Raw genomic sequence first — 22036 nt, 5'->3', positions numbered from 1 at the left:
TAAAAACTTGCAGAAATTTGAATATTTTTTATGAGGTTCAAAAGAAGTCTGAGGCACCTCGGTTTTTCCCAGACACAGCATAGGATTTGAATTCACGGTCTGGTTCCTGTATTCACGCAGAAATCCTAAGCTTTGTCAACGACAACCGAAAATGACTGGATTTTCTCTTAGAGCTCATAAAGGATGACCTATTCAGTAGCAAAAATCTTGTTAGTCTTTTTCTTATCCTTTTGAGATATTAGTTGTTTGAGATATCAGTTGCTGAATTCCGTGCATCAGGAGATACCGCAATACAAAGAGACGAATACCGCTAATCAGGTTTTCGTGGCTACCAACCTACAGATCACGCTCCGATCAGCGATGTGAACGAGCGCGGCGCGGTTCAGCGTGCCGCGTGTGCCGCTTTCGCCAAATGCTGCATTGACGCTGGCGCTCCAGACGGGCTTCCTCCTCATCCCAGCAGTCCGTTTTCGTGGCCTACGGAATTTATTGTTTTGCGCACGCTACAAACACGGACTGCTGCTGACGTGCACCCGAAATCCACGATTACCCGCGCCGGAACGCTGTCGTCCTCGGGCATTTCGCAGAACCTTACCAGAACCTTACGTAGAGATTAACGGTTGAATACAGCAGCATCTGACCACCGTCAATCAGTACGTAATGTCCACCGCGTTGCGTTCCAGCGATACGCTAACCGTACGTCCTTATTAAAAAAAAACACGCATTTGCACGATCGTATTCCCAAGATTTTTCCAGCTGTTGGGTAGACCGAATCGGCATTGATAATTCGCACGGTCCTTATTGCGACTCATGAAATGGAACAGTGCAACAACCGGTAACATTCACCACCGAGCCGATGATTCATGCTGTCCCCACCACGACTACATCCGGCGTTTGCAGTGCTCCGCCGGCCAATAACGCTGTGCATCCTGCGTTTTCTACACCGGACTTCCGTTGGCTGACACTGAAACTTGAGCCTTCCATCGCTGACTAACCGCAAGTAGAGATGTATGAGCGTCATCCAGCGTCAAGTTAAGGCAATCATCAGCAGCTATAAAATCGAATTCCTGTGAGCCAATTACTGTAACTCTGGGTCCCGGATGCGGTGTTTTCTTCGCAGGGTTGGGACAGTGTCGTTTGTTAAGGAATTTTGTAGGAAGTTGCCGCTGGGTATTTTCCGTATAGAGTAATCTCTGCCGCTAACGCCTAATAATAATACTTAATAAGTAGCACACTGAGTACGAGGACATTTGGGTGCTGTGAACATACCCTTCACGATTAGGGTGCGATGAACACCCGACTGCTCTGCAGCTCGCAACGCTACTGGCATCACGGTCGGAATTTCAGAATTTAATCCAAGTTTAAAACGCACAGTACGAGTACGAGTACTCACACATATTTGTTTCCAGTATCTTATTCTTGTAATCTTGTTGTTCTAGATTTGTTGTAGTGACGCTTGTTCTTCTTTTTTTTACTAATTATTCTGATTTGCTACGTGTACTAAATCCAACTGTTCACACATATCAGCTACGGATATGCGTACTCGTCAGAGCTTGTCATAATGCTGCTATGGACGCAGCAGTCAAGTCATGTCAGGAGGAATTTCTGTTCTGGAATTTCTGTTCTGTGACTTAAAATTGTGGAGCACTATGATCTTTTAAAATGTGGTTTGAAGATACAATAATTTTTTGTGGACCGTAATTTGTCGAAACAGACGTTGAAAATACTTGGATATAACATTTTTGTCAAAATAAAATTTTCTGCAAAGTTAGTTCCCGGGTGTTCATCGCACCCTAATCGTGAAGGGTATGTTCACAGCACCCAAATGTCCTCGTAGTAGTAATAAGTAGGTGGTAATAAGACTAGATAACTGGACTGGCTTTGATGCGTGGTAAATGCTGATTGTGTTCAAGAAACGTTCTGTATTGGTAAGAAACTGGATGAAGAAATGTAGTATGTGCTGAAATGATGTGACGCGTAATTTTGTTTCTATCCAATGTTCAGTTGAATAACCCGATAAAGTACATTATGATAACGGGTAAAAAGAAAAATTACAAAATATCGCAGTAACATTGGCTGCTATACGACAAATAGGTAATATGTACGTACAGTGTACACCACAGTCTGACTGCCAAGGACAACGCAACTGCACATATCGGACCCGATTCGCCAGTGGGAAACGACAGCTGCCTGGAATGTGGATCAGCGAGGACTACGAATTATAAACCTAAGAAAATACTGGATCAACGGCGAACACGACCGTGGCTGGAAATGCGGAAAATAGTGCAGGCCGAGCGGCCGGGTGCACAAGATCCAATGGCACTAGTAATGTATTAGTACGCACTCCTTTATTAGCGCAAGCCCTTGTAACCTTTACTTTCTGCTAACATCTTAGAAAATAAATTTCGCCGCCGCAAGATGATAAAACTGCTTACGACAAAATGGCCTGTTACATCGTACCAGGCTACCTGCCCCGTACACCTCCACTAAAACAACTTCCGCTTTCGAATTGTAAGCGGTCCATAAACAATATTGTAAGCGGTCCATAATCGGTCCATAATGTGACTTATGGTACACCTGAATGCATTTAAATTTTTTAGAATTATCTTACGCTGATAACTGCGTAACCGGATGATGAGCGCGCAAAAGGGTTTCACACCTACGTGAACAAATCCTGTGGCTACAACATAACACAAAACGATGCAGAAAAGTGTCTGGGAGTGCGCCACAACGGAAGTTTCCGTGGATGTACTGTACATCATAAATGTATTTGGTCCTCGATAACCTTTAATAAGTATCATGGTAAGAGTACAATCTATGCACCAGAACAAAACAGCATTTACAAAAGAAACTCTTCCTCTATGCTATCCTGATCGGGGATCGTACCCATGGTACCCGTATCATAACTCATAAAGGTCACAGGAAGTACCCATGGTACCCGTATCATAACTCATAAGCGTCACAGATGCTGCCGGGATAGCACGTGGCACCGAGGTGTGTCCCATCACATTTTCCAAACTATTACACCACTGCTCTTTTCTGGATGAGTTCAATACTTCCCCGATAAAAACCATTGCAAAGAAGCAGAACTTGCTACACATCCAGAGCAAACGAGATCTAAGTATATGTAACTGTCGAACGACTAACCAAAGGGTGGCTGTGATTAAATGACGTTTAGATAAGCTTCCTGCATGATCCTCTCATCGAAACGGCCGTTGATGCGCAACCAGCACTCGTATCGCCCGGCGTCTTCCCACGTCACACTCTCTATCTGCATCGTCGAGCTGCAGCGACCCTCGTCATCCACGCCGAAACCAAAGCTCCCAACGAATCCCCAATACAATTTGGCCTTTTTAGCGCCCTCGGGAATGGAATCGGCGATCATCAAGTGGCGTTCGCTGCGCCACAGGAAGCGGGTGGCCAGTTCACCGGGGAGGAAGTTGAAGCGGACCGCGCAAGCCATCTCCGCGGGGTCGCCGTGGCGGACCGTGACGTTCTGCATGGGCGGTTGGAAGACGTTGTGGCGGACGAGGGTCGCGCTGACATAATACCGCTTCGTCACCACCAGCTGGCTGCCGTTGGAGTGCAGGCACTCGTACAGACCGCTGTGGGAGTAGGTGAAATTCATTAATGCGATGGTAAACGCACCGCTGGCCACATCGTAGTTCTCCACTCTGACCGGGTGAATCACAAGATTTCTTCCCCGGTTACCAATTGTATTTGTGCCGTTACAAAAAAGAATGTATTTCATCAAAAAATGTAACTACAGGGGCATTAACCGCGATCCGGAGTCCATTGCGTGTGTACGCCGGTGGAATCTTGGAGTTCGGAGCCTGGAGGAATAAGCATACAAAACGTCTTTACTCTTTGAACACACACAACTGCGTGCACGGCTGCACGAGACCCACATCAACCATGTACTATTTTTCTAACCCGTTAACGGGCAGTGACGTCGGGAGGCGACAAAGTGGAATTTTTCTCCCAGCGATCGGCAACAGTTATTCGCTATCCCTTAATGAAATAAACAGCAAGGGACTTTAAAGCGGCGATAAAAACATAATATGAACTTGTGTCTCAAGTCAATCAAGACAGTAGGTGCGCGAAAATCGCTAGTTTTGACGTTTTTGAGCTCTCGTAGGTCTTGCTAATTAACTACTTAGTGAATGGATAATTATACCCGAGGTGAATCAACAAGGTACAATGGAAAACGCTTTATTCAGAAATGCCTAATATGGGTTCTATAAGTTGAGCCATAAATGTCCACAGTCCGGCAAAAACTTGTGTTGAATGCTAGGGAGAGTGTAAGCGCGGACAACGTTGAAAACGGGAGTTGGTAGTTCTTAATCTTTTGCACTGAGGACTACCGTTTAACGGCACTGGGTGACTGGCAGTCAGAAAATTTTTCGGCCGAAAAAAAAAATTTGAGAAACGGATTCTCGATCCGAAAAATTCGCTGATTATTAATACGTGGTCAGATCCAGCTTAAAAAAACTAGTACATGGTTGATGGGGTCTCATGTAGCTCCTGACTACGTGAAGATTGCTCCCGACAGTTGCCTAAACACTTGTGCGCCGGTGAGGATTACTGTATACAAAAGTCAACAACACAGGTAATATCTGAAGCATGAACCAGAAGTCCAGAACACATGGACTGATGGTAAGGTCCTAATGTCTAGATAGGTTGTACATGAACATACCAGCCTGTTCGTGTTGTTGCAAGGAAGGAATCAGCTGCGTCTGCGGCGGCCATTCCGTGGTTGGATAGCCCGCCACCGAGGGACCCCGCCCGAAACCCCGCAAATGCATCGTGCCGTTGCCGTTGCGCTCCTTCGCTTCGTTTAAAATCTGGTCCACTAAAGAGAGAATTACATATGGTTAAGCGAAATCAACGGATAACTCAACAGGTGGCAGCTGCCTGTTCCTCGAGCAACATGGAGACCGCAGTGACCACTTGTACGTGCAGAGTACTACATAGTCTACACATCAACACAGCAAGCACCTCATTTCTAAAAACGAGAAAAAAGCCATTAGTTGCTGTAAAAAATTAATTATTGAGAATATTAGCGAAATAGGAATTAAAATTGCCTCTTCCTTTTCTGATAGAAATCGTGGCAGTTTTTATTAAGGTCGTGAAACTAATATGCTCACTGTGAACTTGTTTTAAGTTTTTTGAAAAGCGAGCGGCCCATTCCGGCACTCGCTTTTCCCGCCCCGAGCAGGGGATTTCTCTCGGTAAAAATGCCGGAGCTAGCGCATCCGGTTAAAAAGCGGGTGTGGACCATTATCCGTGTTTTTCAAGGCACATAACAGAAACACAGGAGAATACTAGGACCGGGGAGACTTCCCTCGTCTGGCCTACCAAAATTTGTACAGTAACTCACTTGTATCCACGGGTCCCTTCTGCTTCTGAGCTCTCTTCGACGTCCAGACACAGGCGAGACTGCCCGGGAGTAAACTGGCCAAGCTGGCAGCCACGGCAGCTGACACCAGAAGATGATTCACTCTCCCACGATTGATCGGGAAATAAGGATGATGGTACAACAAGAAACAACGTCGACAGGTTCACTGCTTTAACACTCACAATCCTTTCCTGGGTTACTCTAAGATTTCCCCAATGAAACGTTCTGGAATTAATAGTTATCGGATGCAGTATTTACTAGAGGTAGCTTTTGCGATTTCAATCAGACCGCTGCAGATCCGCATAGGTTTTACTACACATGCATTAAAAATGGCAAGCGGTCTGAGTGAGACCCAGTCTGTCCTGCAGAAAGTTCTCTGCAACGCTCTGCATCCCGTGCTAAATTGCTGTTTACAACGGGTAGGTATTGGTCATCTGCTGTCCTCTCTACTCCCTATCAAAGACACAGGAGAGGGCAAAGTTGCTCGGACTGGTCTAAATGCACAGGGTCTGAGTGTAGCCGCAGCAGCCTTTGAGTGGAGAGCGTTCACATACAGAACCAATATAAATCGCTAGTTATATAACCGGAGGCAGAACATGGCGGACTCCGATTTTAGTTAGTTCCTCGCTAACCGTTTGCACCACCGTAAGCGGGTTAGGTTCGTCGAGCAAAAAGTTTTGTCAGCTATATAACAACAATAAAATATTTTTTGAGTGAACTGTGAATCTATTTGTTGCATCACCATATGTCTTTCCTGTCCAATCGTGGGAGGATGAGTCGTCTTCTCGTGGTGGCTGTCTGCGTGGCCAGCTGCATCGCGGGCAGTCTCGCCTGTACCTGGACGCCGAAGGGAGCCCCGACGCAGAAGGGACCCGTGGATACAAGAGCCGTGGATACTGTACACGTGAGTCCCGGTACAATTTTGGCAAGTTGGACGAACTGGCAGTCTCCCTGCTCCAGCGTGGCAAGGACGGGTGCCTGTAATTAACGGCGCAATTGAATTTTTACGGGGATGCGGACACCATTACACACCATTACACCGCCCGCACTTCGCTCATGGATCGCCGTTAATTCATTTTACTGGCTGTGTAGCTCACTCCCAGTCTGATTCGACCATCGAGACATTGCTAAGCAATTCAACTGAATTCATCGTGCAGAGTAGAAATCTGTGAGATTTACACGATGGCCACAGGGTCAATGTGTACTAGGGAGAAAAAGACGAATTACGGGGTGGTCGCGCGGCAAGTGTGGGCAGTGATAAAAATTACTCAAGTTCCTACGACTGAATTACAATTTTTGCAGTTAAATTCTACAATAATCCGCCGCAGACGGAGCTGATTCGAGCGCCCGAAGGCGGCACGCTCCTCCTTCCTTGCAACAACACGAACAGGCTGGTATGTTAATGTACAACCTCCCGAGACATTAGGACAATACCATAGTCAGTGTGTTCTGGACTTCTGGTCCACGCTGCAGATGTTACGTGACGTATTTAATATTTATACAGTAGCACTCACCAGCGTAAACAAGAGTTTATGCAACTGTTGTGAGCAATCTGCACATAATTATGTGTGCTTGAAGAGTAAAGACGTTTTCTATGCTTATTTCTTCAGGTTTCCCACACCAAGATTCCACCGGCATTCACACGCAATGGAATCTGTTTCCCGGTTAATACCCCAGTAGCTACAGTTGCGGATGAAAAACATTTTTTTTGCAACTGCACAAATCGAAGTGGTAACCTCACAGGACTTCATTGGCACACGGTCCGTGCGGGCAACTACGATCGGGACAGCGGGGCGTTTACCATCGAACTGGATAATTTCACCTACGCCCACAGCGGTCTGTACGAGTGCCTGCACTCCAACGGCAGCCAGCTGGTGGTGACGAAGCGGTATTATGTCAGCGCGACCCTCGTCCGCCACAACGTCTTCCAACCGCCCATGCAGAACGTCACGGTCCGCCACGGCGACCCCGCGGCGATGGTCTGCGCGGTCCGCTTCAATTTCCTTCCCGGAAAGATGAGCACCCGCTCGCTGTGGCGCAGCGAACACCACTTGATGCTCGCCGAATCCATTCCCGAGGTCGCTAAAAAGGCCAAATATTGGTGGGGATTCGTTGGGAGCTTTGGTTTCGGCGTGGATGACGAGGGTCGCTGCAGCTCGACGATGACGATAGACAGTGTGACGTGGGAAGTCGCCGGGCGGTACGAGTGCTGGTTGCGCATCAACGATCGTTTCGACGAGTGGATCATGCAGGAAGCATATCTTAACGTCGTTTAATCGCAGCAACCGTTTGGTTAGCGGTGGGCAGCTGCGTGTGCATAGACCGCGTTTGCTCTGGATGTGTTTCTTTGTAATGGTCGAGCGTTTATGTCGGCGATGCGTTAGCTCCAACCAGGGACAAGAGATTTGTTTGTGCGGAAATTATGATGCGATGTACCTCGGTGCAAAGTGATATCCCAGCAGTATCTGTGACGCATTCATGCGACCTTTACGAATTATGACATGATAAGTATTATTGGGCCTGAACGAATGCGGGTTCAACAATAGCTTTTACTTCGCGGTCTAAAGCCGGATTCACGCTGAATTCACGGCACGATTGGAACATGTTAATAAATATTTTAGGTAATGCGGTTTTCTGGATATTGAAGTGGATGAATGTTGTCTAAGCGGTTCACCATGTGTCTTCAACTTGCCTATATCCCATCGTATATCTGCTGCATCTTGTTTATATCAGATCTCATAGTGTTCAGATCTCACAGTGTCCTTATGTTTCTGTATTTAACGTTATGTATCCTGTTGATCTTTCTTTTCATAGTTTTTTCGGGTTGCTCAATCGATACATGGGCGATAAGCAACGAATACGAGATATCGCAGCGAAAGAAAAACAAGAGCCGAACAATAAATAGATGTATGAAGGATACATATAGGATACGATGGGCTACTGGGAGTCTGAGAATACCAGTCAAACACCTGCCGGGAAAATTTTAACGTCTACGAATTCGTTCAACGACCTCGCCGTGCAAAGACAGTTATGTATCAAAAGCCACAATGCACAGACTGGTTAGTAAACGAACGAAGTAGATGCAGTCAAGTAGATATTGATCCGAAGTTCACCGTATGGCTTGAGCGTCCGAGTTTCCCGAGTATGCGAGTCTCCAGGTTATCCGCGATCTCAGTAAAAAGAATGGGGACAACCATTCCTTTGACAGAAATCCTGGAAAATCTGGACGAGGGCGGATGACACCAGCCAGCAGCCGTACAAACTATGCCGGCATCACTTCCGACGTCTGGTTCTCGAATGTAGCGGGGTGGTCCACCGATGAATGACTTCTGTGCCTGCTGCGGCCAGGAGTTCAGAGAAGTTTGCGGAGATAAAGTACAGATACATTTTGCGCTCTGGAACGAAACCCAGCACTCAGGCTGCACGAAAGCGTAACGGTCTCGCGACCGTCGCGATGCAGTTTAGGAAAGAACGGTGGTTAAGCGGCCACACTGGCGAACAATGGACCTCGCGTGCAGACGCTGTTTTGGTATCAAGGTCAACCAACACACTGGCAACGTTAGGGCCCGGGATGTATCTGCTTCGACAGACCTTCTTCTGAATCCTCACAGCTAGAGTAATCTGGTAGCGCACGGAATTATTGCCAGTCGAAATCCGTCGATCTGCCGGAAATAGTGAACCTGCATATTGCCGTTCATTTTTTACTACAACATTGTATCCAAAATGGGATACATACACTAAAACATTCGCCTTCGCGCACTCCAGATCACTTTCTTGTAATATACTTCATGTCATTCTAGAGCTAAATGATTTGTATACAATTTTCATAAAAACGTTTGCGCGCGCAACATCCGGTTGCCCAGATATGGCGCACTAAAATGGGCGAAACGTTTAAATGCAGTATTGTGTAATGTGTACCAGAAGTCTGGTTATCACCCGACCTTCGTAAAACTTTATAATACTTTGTAAAAGCAACATGGCCATAAAGTCGAAAGCGAACCAATTTCAAGTTCACTTTCCTGTAATTTTTGATTCCCGCTGGTGTACATGATTCGTTATTTATCGGAAGTGGTCCAAGGTCAAACAAATTTTAAAAGAGTGCGCGTACCCTTCCCACCCTTATTTTGCAGGCTTTTCAGCTATATCCAGGGAAGATGCTGGCACGAATGCGATGCTGCAGTAGCGCGTCTTCAGGGAGTGTTGGCACGTGGCGCACAGTAGCGATTTCTATCAGAATACACTATATTCCCGGGAAAGTCTGTTTCCTGGCAAACATAATTTCTGTTTTGCGAAAATCGGCGAACAAAAATTTTTAACGAAAGTAATTTACTCACGTTCGGTGCAATTGCAGTTGCTCGAACTTCATCCAACTTCAGTTTTTGAAAACAATTCCCCTTTACTTTCTCCTTTCTAATTGTTCGTCACGGAAAATAATTTAAATTCTATCAACTAAATAAGGAAAAAACTACAAATAGTTTTAAGTTGTGAATGCGTCGTTTGGAACCAGATTGATGTAGCACTAGCCACCCGTTTCGCCTGTGAATTAGCGCTGCTGATTTTCGTGCGTAATTGCCTTGCTGAATGCGTTAGAAGGAATAAAACTTAATAATCAGAAGGGAAAAAACCTGTAGCAACGTTATAAAGCTTATAGAGGAAGAAGCTTCACCATTTCCGGTGGCGCTGGAAACTCCCTTTATACTGACCACGCCCCCTTCGGCCTGCGCCCTTCTATTTTTCTGCTAGTCCCAGTCCAGCAGCGCGCTCCGTCCAAAAAGTAAAAAGGCCTGGCTTTTCTCCCTCGGCTGCATTCGTTAGCGACCGTTGCTACCACGTGGGTTTCGGGATTTCTACTTTTTCTCCGAAACACAGCAAATAATTATGTCGTGTTTTTTAGCACTCCTGTTTCACAGATACTCTAATCGGACAAAGACTGATTACATGCCCGCGTACAAAGGCGATTAGCTTCTTTAGCGAACAAATGGGAACTCGTTGGGATACAGTAATGTTTATCTGCTCATATTGATTAAACGAAATCGCTATACTTGATGAGCATGGCAAGCAGCTAATTTGTGCTGTTCGGATGAATTAGGATACCTGATTATCGATAAAATATTATCATCCTATGTATTTTCGGTCCAATCGTGGGATAATCCGATATTAAATGGGCCATCTCCTCATCGTGGCTGTCTGCGTGGCCAGCTGCATCACGGGCAGTCTCGCCTGTGCCTGGACGCCGAAGGAACCCCAGAATCAGAAGGGAGCCGTGGATACACGTGAGTCACTGTACAGTTTCGGCAGGCTAGGCGAACGTTTTTGCAGATTTTTACAACTGGTGCATTTAGAGGAAAATCCTGCTGTTTTCACGCTAAGCTGATGAGTAAAAATCGGAGAACACGAAAAATCTTCGGAAAAAATTAAGAAAACGTCATGGCTAATTTCATTAAAGTCCTCAAAAGGAATTTTTCGAATTCATCTAAAATCTTAAAAACATGATGAAAATGCGCTTTCGTGTCAAAACGTTCTTTCTGCTTGTACTATAGTTTGCAAAAAATTTGAAAGAGACCGGTCCATAATGAGACTTTTGGTGAGTGCAGCATCTTGCGCTTAAGCTTTTCGGAATTTCGTTGTACGCACAACTTTCCACTTGAATGATGCGCGCACAAACGGGTTTCCCAAAAAGTATCTGGAAGTGCGCGAAAGGGAGGGTCTTTGTGTATGTACACATCTGGTAGCACATATCGGGTCACTCCCGCTAAAGAGTATGCAGCTGCCACCTGTTGCGCTTATTAATTCTAATTCTACTTCTCCCTTTAGTCAACGAGATTCTGGACGAAGCCAAAGAACGCGACGGCACCGGCACCATGTCTCTACAAGGCTATGGGCGTGGTCCATCCCCGAGGTCTTCCTTACCAGTGTTGCCGACGCGGGTGCAGATCATCCGAGCGCCCGAAGGCGGCACACTGCTGGTTCACTGCAACAACACGAACGGCGCGCAGGTACTGTACACTATGACCATTGCCACAGCCATCAGTAGAAGTAGTTTTCTGGTTTAAATCTGATACAGCTTCTAATTAAAGACCGAGCAACACTAACTGGCGACATCCAGTTATTTTAGCTTGTACATACAGTAGGAAATAATTTGTCAGTTACATACGAGTATAAATGCTGAAGTGTATTTTTTTAATTTGTTTAATTTTTCCTATTTAATTTGCTCTAATAATCCCAATATTGATATTACAAAAGTATGGCCAATGGTAAAGGTTTAATGGTTTAACGTCCGCACACATTCAGGACAGGAGCCCAATTCGAAACAGCAGACACTCACAACAACAACAATTCTCCTGAATACAGTATTTCAGATCAAGCTTTAAACAAGAATACAGCAGCGTATCTAAACACCACACCTCGGTACACCCACTGCCTTACAAACACATTTATTGGCCAAATCTTAGATTCCAGAATTTTGTTCGCCATGTCTTTAAACGTAACAATGTGTGTGCTCCTCTCAACTGTCAACTTCCACAGGTTAACCAGACAGAGATTCCACCGGCATACCGATACAACGGAAAGCTGGTTTCTCTGGCAGACCCCACACTAGCCTCGACAAAGTCCGAGGAATTTATCTACTGTTGTAACGGCCAGAAAACCAGCCATCACGACATCATTAAACGGAACAGTTGGCGGGTCAGCGAATACCAGCGGGACACCGGAGCGTTCAGCATCGTCCTGGAGGACTTCAATGACGGGCACAGCGGCGTGTACGAGTGTCTGCACTCCAACGGCAGCCAACTGGTGGTCACGCAGCGCTACTGGGTGACCCCCATCCTCACCACCCTCACCCGCGACAACGTCTTCCATCCGCCGATGCAGAACCTGACCGTGCGCTACGGCGATTACGCGGCGCTGGACTGCATCGTTCGCTTCAGTTTCCTCCCCGGAAGACTAATCGACCGCTTCCTGTGGCGCAGCGGACACCAACTGCTGATGGCGAACTCCATGCCGGAGGTGGCCGATAAGATCCCGGCGTGGGATGGCTGGAACGGGCGGTTAATCCATTACGGCTCCGATGGGCAGATGCGCTGCCGTTCCACGCTGACCATCAACAGCGTCACGTGGGAAGATGCCGGCCGGTACGAGTGCTGGTTCCGCATCGACGATCGTCTCGATGGATGGATCATGCAGGAAGTCCGCCTGCGCGTCGTTTAAGGGATGTGGGACGATACATGGCACCAAATTCCTGTACAAGCACGAAAACTTTCGAAACACTTGTTTAATACATTCTGCAGCCAGATGATTTGTCTACATGGGCGAAAAAAGCGTGTGTGCGCGCAACAAGCTGGTTCGAGAGTTATGGCTGTTAGAAAATTCCAAAAATTGTGTCATGAACGCTTTCAGTATCTAAACTACATTAGTCGCAGCATAATGTAAACCGGCAGGAAGATGCGCATAACGTTATTCGGCCTATTCCCAAGAGAAAAATGCAGCTGTACGCTGTATATGCCGACTTTCTCGGTATCGCTTTAGAGAATTCTGTTGTTTTTTACCCTTTTCTCGAAAAAATACCGTCAGATTTTCAAAGACTGTCCGGGAACACTTGTAGTCAGTTCTTTAACGGTTTAACCTATGTACTTACAACTTAAAAAGCAAAACAGTACAAAAAGTGATTTTGTTGCTGCAGTTGTGCCCAGATGTTGTTTATTACTTACTGCGATCTTACTTAGTGCTCGATTCCGTGAGTTCGTAGATCTTATCTTCTGAAATCGCGAAATTGTGTTTAGTCCAGATAAACTGTTGCATCGCAATTAATCTATGATTATTTCTTACGTAAACAGCTTTCAAATCTGTCAGACACACCCAACTCAACGTAATCACCGATCTCTAATCATTACCTGAGAAAACCGTAAAAGAATGAATATGAGTGGTATTTTATTGAGTCTCTCTAACTGAACCGTGTACAACGACGAAACACAAGTTCGACACGGATCGAATCAACCCCAATAATTCATATCATGTCATATTATTCATAAAGGTCACAGGAATGCGTCACAGATCCCACCGAGTTGCGTCGCATCACAATTTCCGAACAAGCTTTTTTGGGTTGCACATAACACTGCCCCAACGAAAACACTCGACCATTGCAAAGAAACGAAACATGCTAACCAAACGCGATGTACCCGCAATTGTTGAACCGTTAGCCAAACGCTGGCTGTGATTAAACGACGTGCAAATATGCTTCCTGCATGATCCACTCGTCGAGACGATCGTTGATACGCAACCAGCACTCGTACCGCCCGGCATCTTGCCACGTGACGCTCTGGATCGTCATTGTGGAGCTACAGCCACCGTCGTCATTTTCGTTGAAATCAAAACCTCCATAGAATCCCCAGTACAATTTGGCCTTTTTAGCGACCTCCGCGATGGATTCGGCGATCATACAGTGGCGTTCGCTGCGCCACAGGAAGCGGGTGGCCAGTTTTCCGGGGAGGAAGTTGAAGCGGACCGCGCAGACCATCGCCGCGGGGTCGCCGTGGCGGACCGTGACGTTCTGCATGGGCGGTTGGAAGACGTTGGGGCGGAAGAGGGTCGCGCTGACATAATACCGCTTCGTCACCACCAGCTGGCTGCCGTTGGAGTGCAGGCACTCGTACAGACCGCTGTGGGCGTAGGTGAAATTATCCAGTGCGATGGTAAACGCCCCGCTGTCCCGATCGTAGTTGCCCGCACTGACCGAGTGCCACCCAAGTCCTTGCCGGGTACCTGTTCTATTTGTGCAGTTACAATAAGAATGTCTTTGATTCAACTCGTGTCGAAATACTGGGGCATTATTGAGCGTGAGCAAGAGTCCATTGCGTGTGCACGCCGGTGGAATATTGGTGTGGGGAACCTGTGAGTAATTTTAATGCCGGTGAGTGTACATACGTGGTCATACGTCAGAAGAACACCTGCAGCGTCAACCAGAACACAAAGACTGGTGGTAATGTCCTAATGTCTCGTAGGTTGTACATGAACATACCAGCCTGTTCGTGTTGTTGCAAGGAAGGAAGAGCGTGCCGCCTTCGGGCGCTTGAATCAGCTCCGTCTGCGGCGGCCATTCCGTGTTTGGATAGCCCGCCACCGAGGGACCTCGCCCGAATCGCCGCAAATGCATCGTGCCGTTGCTGTTGCGCTTCTTCGCTTCGTTCAGAATCTCGTCCACTAAAGAGAGAACTACATAATATGGCTAAGCGAAATCAACGAACAACGCAACAGGTTGCAGCCGCATATCCTTAAGCAACTCGGAGACGCACTGACCAATTGTACGTACAGAGTACTACATACATAGTCTAGTCATATCAATACAGGAATTACCTCATTTCTAAAAACGAGGAAAAAAAGCCAATGGTTGCTGTAGAAAATTGATTATTGAGGATATTGGCGAAAAAGGAATAAAAAGAATTAGAACTGCCTCTTTCTTTTCTCTGATAAAAGTAATGGCAGTTTTTATCGTGGTCGTAAAAATGATAATTCTCATTGTGAAATTGATATAAGTTGTTTAAAAAGCGGGCCCACTCCGAGACTCTCTTTTCCCGCGCCGAGCAAGGGATTTCTTTCGGTAAAGAAGCTGGAGCTAGCGCTTCCGGTTAAAAAGCGGGTGTGGACCATTATCCGTGTTTTTCGAGACCCGTAATAAAAACACAGAAGAGGTACCAGGAGCTGGGAGACTTCCCCTTCGTCTGGTTAGTAACAGTAACTCACTTGTATCCACGGGTTCCTTCTGCTTCTGGGCTCTCTTCGGCGTCCAGACACAGGCGAGACTGTTCGGAATAAAGCTGGCCAAGCAGACAGCCACGGCAGCTACCACCAGAAGGTGACTCATTCTCCCACGATTGGTGAGGACATAAGGATGATCGTACAACAAACAACGTCGACAGGTTCACTGCTTTAACAATCGCAATCCACTTCCTGGGTTACTCTAGGATTTTCTCATTGAAACGTTCTGGAATTATAATTATCGGATGCAGTATTAGTAGAGGTAGTTTCTTGCGATTTCAATCAGACCGCTGCAGATCAGCATAGCTTCGCACTCCAAACGCAATAAAAATGGCAAATGGTTTGAGTGAGATCCAGTCTGGTCGGCAGACTCTCCTCAACAACGCCATTTTCAACCGGTGGCTACTGGTCGTCGGCTGTCCTCTCTACTCCCTATCAAAAGACACAAGAGAGGGCAAAATCGCTCGGGCTGGTCTCAGTGCATAGTCATACTCGTATGGTCTGAGTGTAGCCGCAGGCTTTCAGTGGAGGAGCGGTTCACATGCAGAACCAATATTTTGGTGAAGAAGAAGCCCGGCATGCTTTATGAAAATCTGTTGGATCTGGTAGCCTTGTGCTTCGTGAGGTACATTAGCACAAGCAGAGGTACGTAGAACTGAAAAAAATCAGCGACCCATTCGCAGGGCAGCAACTGACTGGGCTAACCCACACCTGTGGCCCCTGTGCAGGTATCCCACGACCACAATTCCTTAACTGTAACCTTTATGCATTAATTTTGTCCGGCTAATACTTCGACTTCGACGTTTGGGCATTGTCGCCACGATTTACAAAGACTGGATGTGTTCGCTCTCTCGATTGCTCGGCCGCTCTCGAAACTCATATCTACTTCAAACTTTATAAGTTCTGACGCCATAGCGGCTGAGAGTGGCGAAATTTCGAATTTCCTATTTAGAAAATGTACAATGCCGGGACTGTCCGATCTTGTATTACTTTCATTAATAGGTGACCTTAATCATTAGCTGCCATGACGTGATAAATACACTGAATTCGGCTTTTTGTTAGTAGTTTTATTGTGCCGGGAAAAACTCGCGCGTAGCCCATACTCAAAGCGCGAGATACTCTCGCCGTCTCGCGCGAGATATAGCCAAAACTTGTAGCGCGGGAGGCTCTTACGCGTAGCCATTTCGTAAGATTTTCCGCAAAATTGCGCAAAAGTAAAAGCTTTAGTGTATATTATAGTATATATCCCACCGGTGACGCCATGTATATATATCGGGCCATTTCCCTTAAGGGAAGTGACCCTTTAAAATAAAATGCACAAGTACCAAATAAATAAAATGTACAGGTGCACGCGCATTTCGTACCCCGGTAAATGGTATCAAATGCGCGTGCATGTACGAAAACTTTCCATTTCGCTCCCTCCCAAATATTTTCCTCAACGTTTCACGACATTCTTGTAGCCAAATGATTTGTATACTTTGGCGTGAAATCCGCTTGGGCGCGTAGCAGCCGACTGCGGAGTAATGAGAAATCTCCAAAACCTTTAAATGCATTCAGGACCAATTTCAGGTGTATCGAAGTTTTGATTACGAACCAATCTTATACAGACGTTACCCGTAAATGCATGTACAAATGGGGATCGTTTTTACACCGAACCATATTTTCCTCATTTTTTTAATAACTTTTAAATAAATTATAAAATTTTCGGGGTACATTTTAAAATCTGGAGAACGTGTTAAAGCATTGGATCGGGTTAACGAGCTGTATAAGTATGCTTATATGTACATCCATGCAAAATTTGTAGAAGAGTGGTCCATAATTACACTGTTTGTACAGTTCAACGTGCTCTGATTTTTTGGAATTTTCTAACAGTCATAATCCACAACCCGACGTTACAACCCCACAAACTGTTTTCACGCCAATGTATACAGATCATCTAGCAGCGGAATGTCATAAAACGCTGCGAAAAAACTGTTTTAGAGTGGGCGAAAGGGTAAGTTTTCGTGTGCGTACACGAATTTGGTACCCTGTGACATGTACCTAGTTAAAATCAAAATGAATTGTTGCATGGTCTCAGCGTCGTCCTGTAGCGTCGCCGCCCAAAGTACCGGTGGCACGGCTGCCTGTTTATGTCACATGCCACGGCGGTAACTGGTAGGTCACCCGTACAGCTCACACGGACATTGGTGGGGAATTGGCGGTGGCGCTGTGAAGGAGTCAAAGTCCACCAACACGTTGTCACCGTTCATGTCCCGAATGTATCCCAGACAACAAGCACTGTCCATCCGATGGCTGATGGACTCGCTGCCAATCCAAAGCCGTCGAACTGCCGGAAACGCTGATCTACACAAGATTCAACTGAGTGGTACAACAACCAAGCGCTGCGGGCGGTAATGCGCTGCAGTTGTCATTTTATAATGGCATACGCAATACGCTTTCAGGTCGCACAAGTTTTTGCTTTTTCTGCTCTCGCGAAAAGCCGCAACACTCAACGGCTGGTTGAAGCCTAGTTGGCGGTTCTTGGTTCTGCTTTCATTATTAGGCGTAATTCCAGGCATTTGTTTGTGCATTTGCTACCAATTAGAGCTGCGCCGCGCTTCACTGGGGCAGCGAGCAAACAACGGTGAATACCATAGCAGTCTTAGCAGAAGACCACTGGACGGCTCAACAACTTGGCTGATTTCGTCAGCAAATAGAAATAATTCTCTCGAGGCTCAGACCAGGCACCGGTTCGTTGCACAGGTAATTATGAACAGTTAATAAAGAGTTCCTTGGAGACCTGGTCAGTTATAAGTGAACGCGAGTTATTTGCGAGTTATCGAGTGTTAACGTAACTCTGAAGCGTAACTCGCTACCCAAAAAACTTAACCCTAACGAAACTTTGCCTACAATTTGTGTAAACTGTCTATGGTAGCGTAATCAAATTCAAAACTCGGTTTTACATGCATGAATAGCGGAACTGGTAGCGTGAATCCCTCGCTTGTAACTCTAACGGTGGGTGCATTTTCCGTAACTGCCCAGGTCTGTTCCTTATAATCTCAGTAGAGAAAGTATTCGTAGTCAATCGTTCCATTTTACTTACTCCCTTATCACGGGATAGGGCGCAAGCGTCTCAAAGCGAAAATCTCCCGGCACAACGAAATCAGAGATGTAATTCACCGAGCCTGTGGTTCCGCCTGTATCCCATCAGTTCTGGAACCACCCGGTCTGTATCGCGATGTCAATAAAAGACCGGACGGCATGACATCGGTCCCCTTCAGTCACGGAAAGCCATGGGTTTGGGATGTCACCTGCCCGGATACCATGGCCATCACCTATATCGCGAAGACGTCCGAAGAAGCAGGCTCAGCCGCCAGCATGGCAGAGGCAAAGAAAAACCAAAAGCACGGATTTTTACGCGATAATTTCAATTTCTCTGCTTTGGTTTTCGAAACAATGGGCATGTGGGGCAAAGAATCGAAATATAAGATGTCTACACTCGGTAAGATGCTTTTCGAGAGGACACAGGAGAAACGGTCCACTCAGTTTCTGAAGCAGAGAATCAGTGTTGCTTTAATGCGAGGCAACGCTGCTTGTGTACAGGAAACGTTCTGTATCGGTAAGAGGTTGGACGAAGTGTATTACGTACTGAAGTGATTTACTGCGTGATTTTCGATTTCGCCAAAGTATACTTATGTAAACAACCGATTAAAAATACTCCCTTATTGTAAGTCTAATACATATGTACAAAAACTTACTGGCAAGGGTCATCCGCGTTCCCGCGTTGGACTTCGATGCTGATCCGCTGGTGCAGATACCCCGTCGCCTGTATCTCGCCTGTTTCCTGACGCATCATCCTCCCGAGTTCGGCGACCCAGCGCGAAGCATCCGGTCCTCAAGGTCTCAAGTGTTTCCACACTACTGCACGGAACATGCCATCATGACTGGTGTGTCGGTGCCCGTGTCCTGGGTTCGGGAAACACCAGGTAGCTTCAGTTCCGTTTCAATATCGGCTGAAGCGAAGGAGCGCTCTAAAGTATCATTAATACAATTAAATTATTAATGATTTACTCATTTTACTGTACCAATATATCGGACTACCTGTTAACCGTCTAGCTGGTTATTCAACCTTCTTTTAAAATCACATTTTCTGACACTTCAAAGAGCACGGTGTATAGCACATCACCAAACGTCCAAAACACGCAAAATTCATAACTGTACCAAACTACGTACCTGCAAGTGCTGCAGCGGAGTTGCTTCCATTATCGATGGAAGTTTTCAGGCTACGTTCTGGGTAGCACGACCGCACGAGCACTATAGAACACTATATTGAGAATTTATTGTACGTGTTGCAACGACATTAAACTGATTGTAGGTTCTGTACTGAGCAAACAAACCCTCGGAGTACTCCGCAGCTGGATCCCTATTAACGCTTCGTATGCTAACAACGCTGGCTCAAGGCTTTTCCACTATCCACTGCAACGTCCATACCAGCGGCTGAATGGGCGCCGAGCTGCCCAACTGACGGAGAAAAGGGCGAACAAAACATGCGCGCCCTGGCTTTAAAAAGTGCCTCGTGGCAAGGAAGATATGTTCTGCTGGATGTGTTGAATGTCGCTAGCGCCTGTTCATCGCGGGACGCCACGAATGCTGACGCGTTGGGATTTTGGATATATTCTCTAGCGGCCGCTTGTGATCCTCTTGCGTTCCCGGATGCACCACCTTTCGTCCAGCTTGATGTGGTCGTTAAGGAAAATATTACCATCGTACGTCCCGACAAATTCCCAGTTAATCAGCGGAGACCTCGTTTCAGCACGGATTTCCTAAGCATCACGGATATTTCCCGCAGTCTGCAAACCTTTGTAGATAAAGAAGAACCACAAGGTCTGAAATCACAGCTGCACCATAAAAATTGTATAAACAGCGCAAAGAACCAGTCAGAATGCAAAAAACCTGCGTAACAAGTCGAAACAATTTACAGCACATATGTAACTGCACGAGAAGAACTACAAATAATCACCGGAAACGGAAGTCGACTAAGCCCACGCGAACGCTACCATCGGCCGGCGGTTACGTGAATACTTTCTCCGTTTGCTGCTGGCAGCTGCAGACTGTTCTCTGCAGCTAAACTTACACATACGAACACTTATCGTAAAATCGAATGTTTTGTCAGTCGAATTTGTTACCAAAATAATTCATTGTAGAACCGAGTTTTTCATTGCGATAGCTGGAGAGTATTACTATCAGCTGCTCTCTAAGCGCCAGCATTGTAACGCATAAAGACGACGCATTAGAAATAAATAAAGCGAGATGAAAATAATCGATATCTTGTGGTACAAGAGATGTCAAAACAGCATAGTTCCCTGCTACGCCGCCATCTGATCGTTTCCGGGGGTGCTCCAGACGTCCTTTTGGGTTGGCCACACCCACACTCTGTCGGGCGCCACTTTCCTATCGTCTAGCACTGAAATGCAGCGTGGCAATGCTGCTTGCGTTCTAGGAACCGTTGAGGAAACCGAAAGAACTGGTTGGCTAGTTTTCGTTTCGGCAAGTTTCTAGTTCCTCTTGCAGCACACCTTAAAGTGTTCTGTAACTTTAAGTTCGTTGCGTTTTCAGCTCACAATTTGCGATCGCATGTGAAGTAGAGGACGTTTTTTACATAAGGAAAAGGCCGCGGCACATAGCGTCAAAAATGGTATACATACGCATAATACGCTAAAACTTTCGCTTTCGCGCACTTCGAATCACTTTAAGCGTGTCCAGTGAGGGGGCCTGTTGTTGTTTCACTTCTAAGTGATGCCAAAATTATTTGCCAACTGCAAGCTAGGACAGACAGAAGACGGAAGTTGGGCATTGTGGCCTTTGCACGTCGTTAGACTGTGAACCTTCTTACTGCACTTCGGCCCTTGAAGCTCCGTTCTGAATTCATGTTATAGCTGATCCGTTTCGTCGGCAGAAAGATTCGTGAAGTTACCGGAGAACCTCGGTCTACCGCCTTTTTAAGACAACGTTTCAGTCTAGCGGTAGTCCGTGGAAATGCAGCGGCTGTTTTGGGTACACTTAACGCACGTCTTGATCATGCGTGACCCTAGCGACTCTGGATGTTTTTTTAATGTTTAAAATTTTGATGCTTTTAATTAGTGTAAACCTGCGCAGGAGAATTGTTATGTATGCTGGCCGAGTCCGAATAAATGTACTTGTTAGAGCTTGTTTAATTGCTTTTCCGTTTATATCCGGCCGTCGTCCCGTATTCCGTCTCCCTCGGCGGTTGACGCATGGTTTATAATTGATGTTATAGCTAACTTATCCGTTAATATCCCGCTCTCTTCCCGTGCTTCATGTTGTAGTTCCCGGCTGTCCGTGAGTCCGTCACGGCTAGGCTGGATGTACAAGTCGGGTTATTAAAACTACAGGTTGTACTCTGTACATATAAGTGATATAACCATATATCTCCATTTCGATTTATAGTGACTGTCCACCTTCAAATTTTTCTACGATCTAGGTTCAGAAACCAGTACGTTGTTGGTACATGCAGTGAAACTTTAAGACAGCTGCAATACACAGTTACACACACGAACATTTGAGAACGGGCAAGAGGCGCTCGACTTGTTTTTTGTTTCAACGTTTAAGTTTGGAGATTATGCGTGGTAATGCTTTGAGTGTATTGTGCACAGTCCCTTCCCATGTTAATTGGGACAAGTTCTTCATTTGATCATAAATAATTTTGTTGAGCGAAGCTCGCCTTTGTACATATTGAGAAATAAAATCTATATCACACGAACAGGTACTCGTGTGTATTTCGGTTGCATATAATGCCGTCCGAAAATATCAGGAGTTGTCGCATGCACATATTATCTGTACGCTGTTATGCACATCCTTTATTTCTGTGATTAACACGTTTCCGGTAAG

At 46.1% G+C, this 22036-nt stretch overlaps 3 protein-coding genes and 1 long non-coding RNA gene across 13 annotated transcripts; 2 read left to right on the top strand and 2 right to left on the bottom strand.

Annotated features, from left to right (window-relative positions):
* The first annotated feature begins 1354 nt into the window (after positions 1-1354).
* LOC129595601 (uncharacterized) lies at positions 1355-8147 on the top strand. Of its 3 annotated transcripts, XR_008691352.1 has the most exons (4): positions 1355-2325; positions 2396-2534; positions 2601-2802; positions 8020-8147. It is a non-coding gene; the product is annotated as an uncharacterized LOC129595601 (long non-coding RNA). The 3 variants fall into 3 exon arrangements; XR_008691348.1 differs by lacking the exon at positions 8020-8147 and having other exon boundaries at positions 2601-3137; XR_008691355.1 differs by lacking the exon at positions 8020-8147 and having other exon boundaries at positions 1355-2330; positions 2601-3137.
* LOC129595457 (uncharacterized) lies at positions 2782-6631 on the bottom strand. Of its 2 annotated transcripts, XM_055492508.1 has the most exons (4): positions 6431-6631; positions 5381-6376; positions 4697-4852; positions 2782-3833 (listed from the first exon to the last, which is right to left on the bottom strand). In XM_055492508.1, exon 4 carries the CDS (start codon positions 3749-3751, stop codon positions 3164-3166), a length of 588 nt encoding a protein of 195 aa, XP_055348483.1. In that variant the 5' UTR covers positions 3752-3833; positions 4697-4852; positions 5381-6376; positions 6431-6631; the 3' UTR covers positions 2782-3163. The 2 variants fall into 2 exon arrangements, with proteins under 2 accessions (XP_055348483.1, XP_055348561.1); XM_055492586.1 differs by lacking the exon at positions 6431-6631 and having other exon boundaries at positions 5381-6410.
* Positions 3624-8109, top strand: LOC129595372 (uncharacterized). The gene is made up of 4 exons (XM_055492401.1): positions 3624-4609; positions 4720-4952; positions 6701-6792; positions 7009-8109. Exons 1-4 carry the CDS (start codon positions 4506-4508, stop codon positions 7672-7674), a joined length of 1095 nt encoding a protein of 364 aa, XP_055348376.1. The 5' UTR covers positions 3624-4505; the 3' UTR covers positions 7675-8109.
* A 5242-nt stretch (positions 8148-13389) lies between the features above and the next one.
* LOC129585137 (uncharacterized) lies at positions 13390-20114 on the bottom strand. Of its 7 annotated transcripts, none has more exons than XM_055477902.1 (7): positions 19525-20114; positions 19361-19451; positions 18886-19158; positions 15641-17491; positions 15134-15580; positions 14412-14605; positions 13390-14282 (listed from the first exon to the last, which is right to left on the bottom strand). In XM_055477902.1, the coding sequence occupies exons 5-7, from the start codon at positions 15252-15254 to the stop codon at positions 13611-13613; spliced, it is 987 nt and encodes a 328-aa protein (XP_055333877.1). In that variant the 5' UTR covers positions 15255-15580; positions 15641-17491; positions 18886-19158; positions 19361-19451; positions 19525-20114; the 3' UTR covers positions 13390-13610. The 7 variants fall into 7 exon arrangements, with proteins under 7 accessions (XP_055333877.1, XP_055333725.1, XP_055334101.1 ...); XM_055477750.1 differs by having other exon boundaries at positions 19361-19441; XM_055478126.1 differs by having other exon boundaries at positions 14412-14593; positions 19361-19441.
* Positions 20115-22036: the final 1922 nt, after the last annotated feature.

This window comes from Paramacrobiotus metropolitanus, unplaced genomic scaffold (assembly GCF_019649055.1).
Source record: "Paramacrobiotus metropolitanus isolate TYO unplaced genomic scaffold, Prichtersi_v1.0 Parri_scaffold0000001, whole genome shotgun sequence".
NCBI lineage: Eukaryota > Metazoa > Tardigrada > Eutardigrada > Parachela > Macrobiotidae > Paramacrobiotus > Paramacrobiotus metropolitanus.
The sequence above is the reverse complement of the archived record's forward strand: the minus strand, read 5'-3'. Positions and strand labels throughout refer to the sequence as shown.

Bases quoted from the DNA above. Each gene is read 5' to 3' on its own strand.
- LOC129595457 (XM_055492508.1), bottom strand. From the start codon at position 3,751: ATGAAATACATTCTTTTTTGTAACGGCACAAATACAATTGGTAACCGG.
- LOC129595372 (XM_055492401.1), top strand. From the start codon at position 4,506: ATGGGGTCTCATGTAGCTCCTGACTACGTGAAGATTGCTCCCGACAGT. The intron at 4,953-6,700 runs GTACGTGCAGAG...CAATTTTTGCAG, and splicing joins GGAGACCGCAGTGACCACTT to TTAAATTCTACAATAATCCG. The intron at 6,793-7,008 runs GTATGTTAATGT...TTATTTCTTCAG, and splicing joins GCAACAACACGAACAGGCTG to GTTTCCCACACCAAGATTCC.
- LOC129585137 (XM_055477827.1), bottom strand. From the start codon at position 15,254: ATGAGTCACCTTCTGGTGGTAGCTGCCGTGGCTGTCTGCTTGGCCAGC. The intron at 14,606-15,133 runs GTGAGTTACTGT...CATATTATGTAG, and splicing joins GAAGGAACCCGTGGATACAA to TTCTCTCTTTAGTGGACGAG. The intron at 14,283-14,411 runs GTATGTTCATGT...AATTACTCACAG, and splicing joins GCAACAACACGAACAGGCTG to GTTCCCCACACCAATATTCC.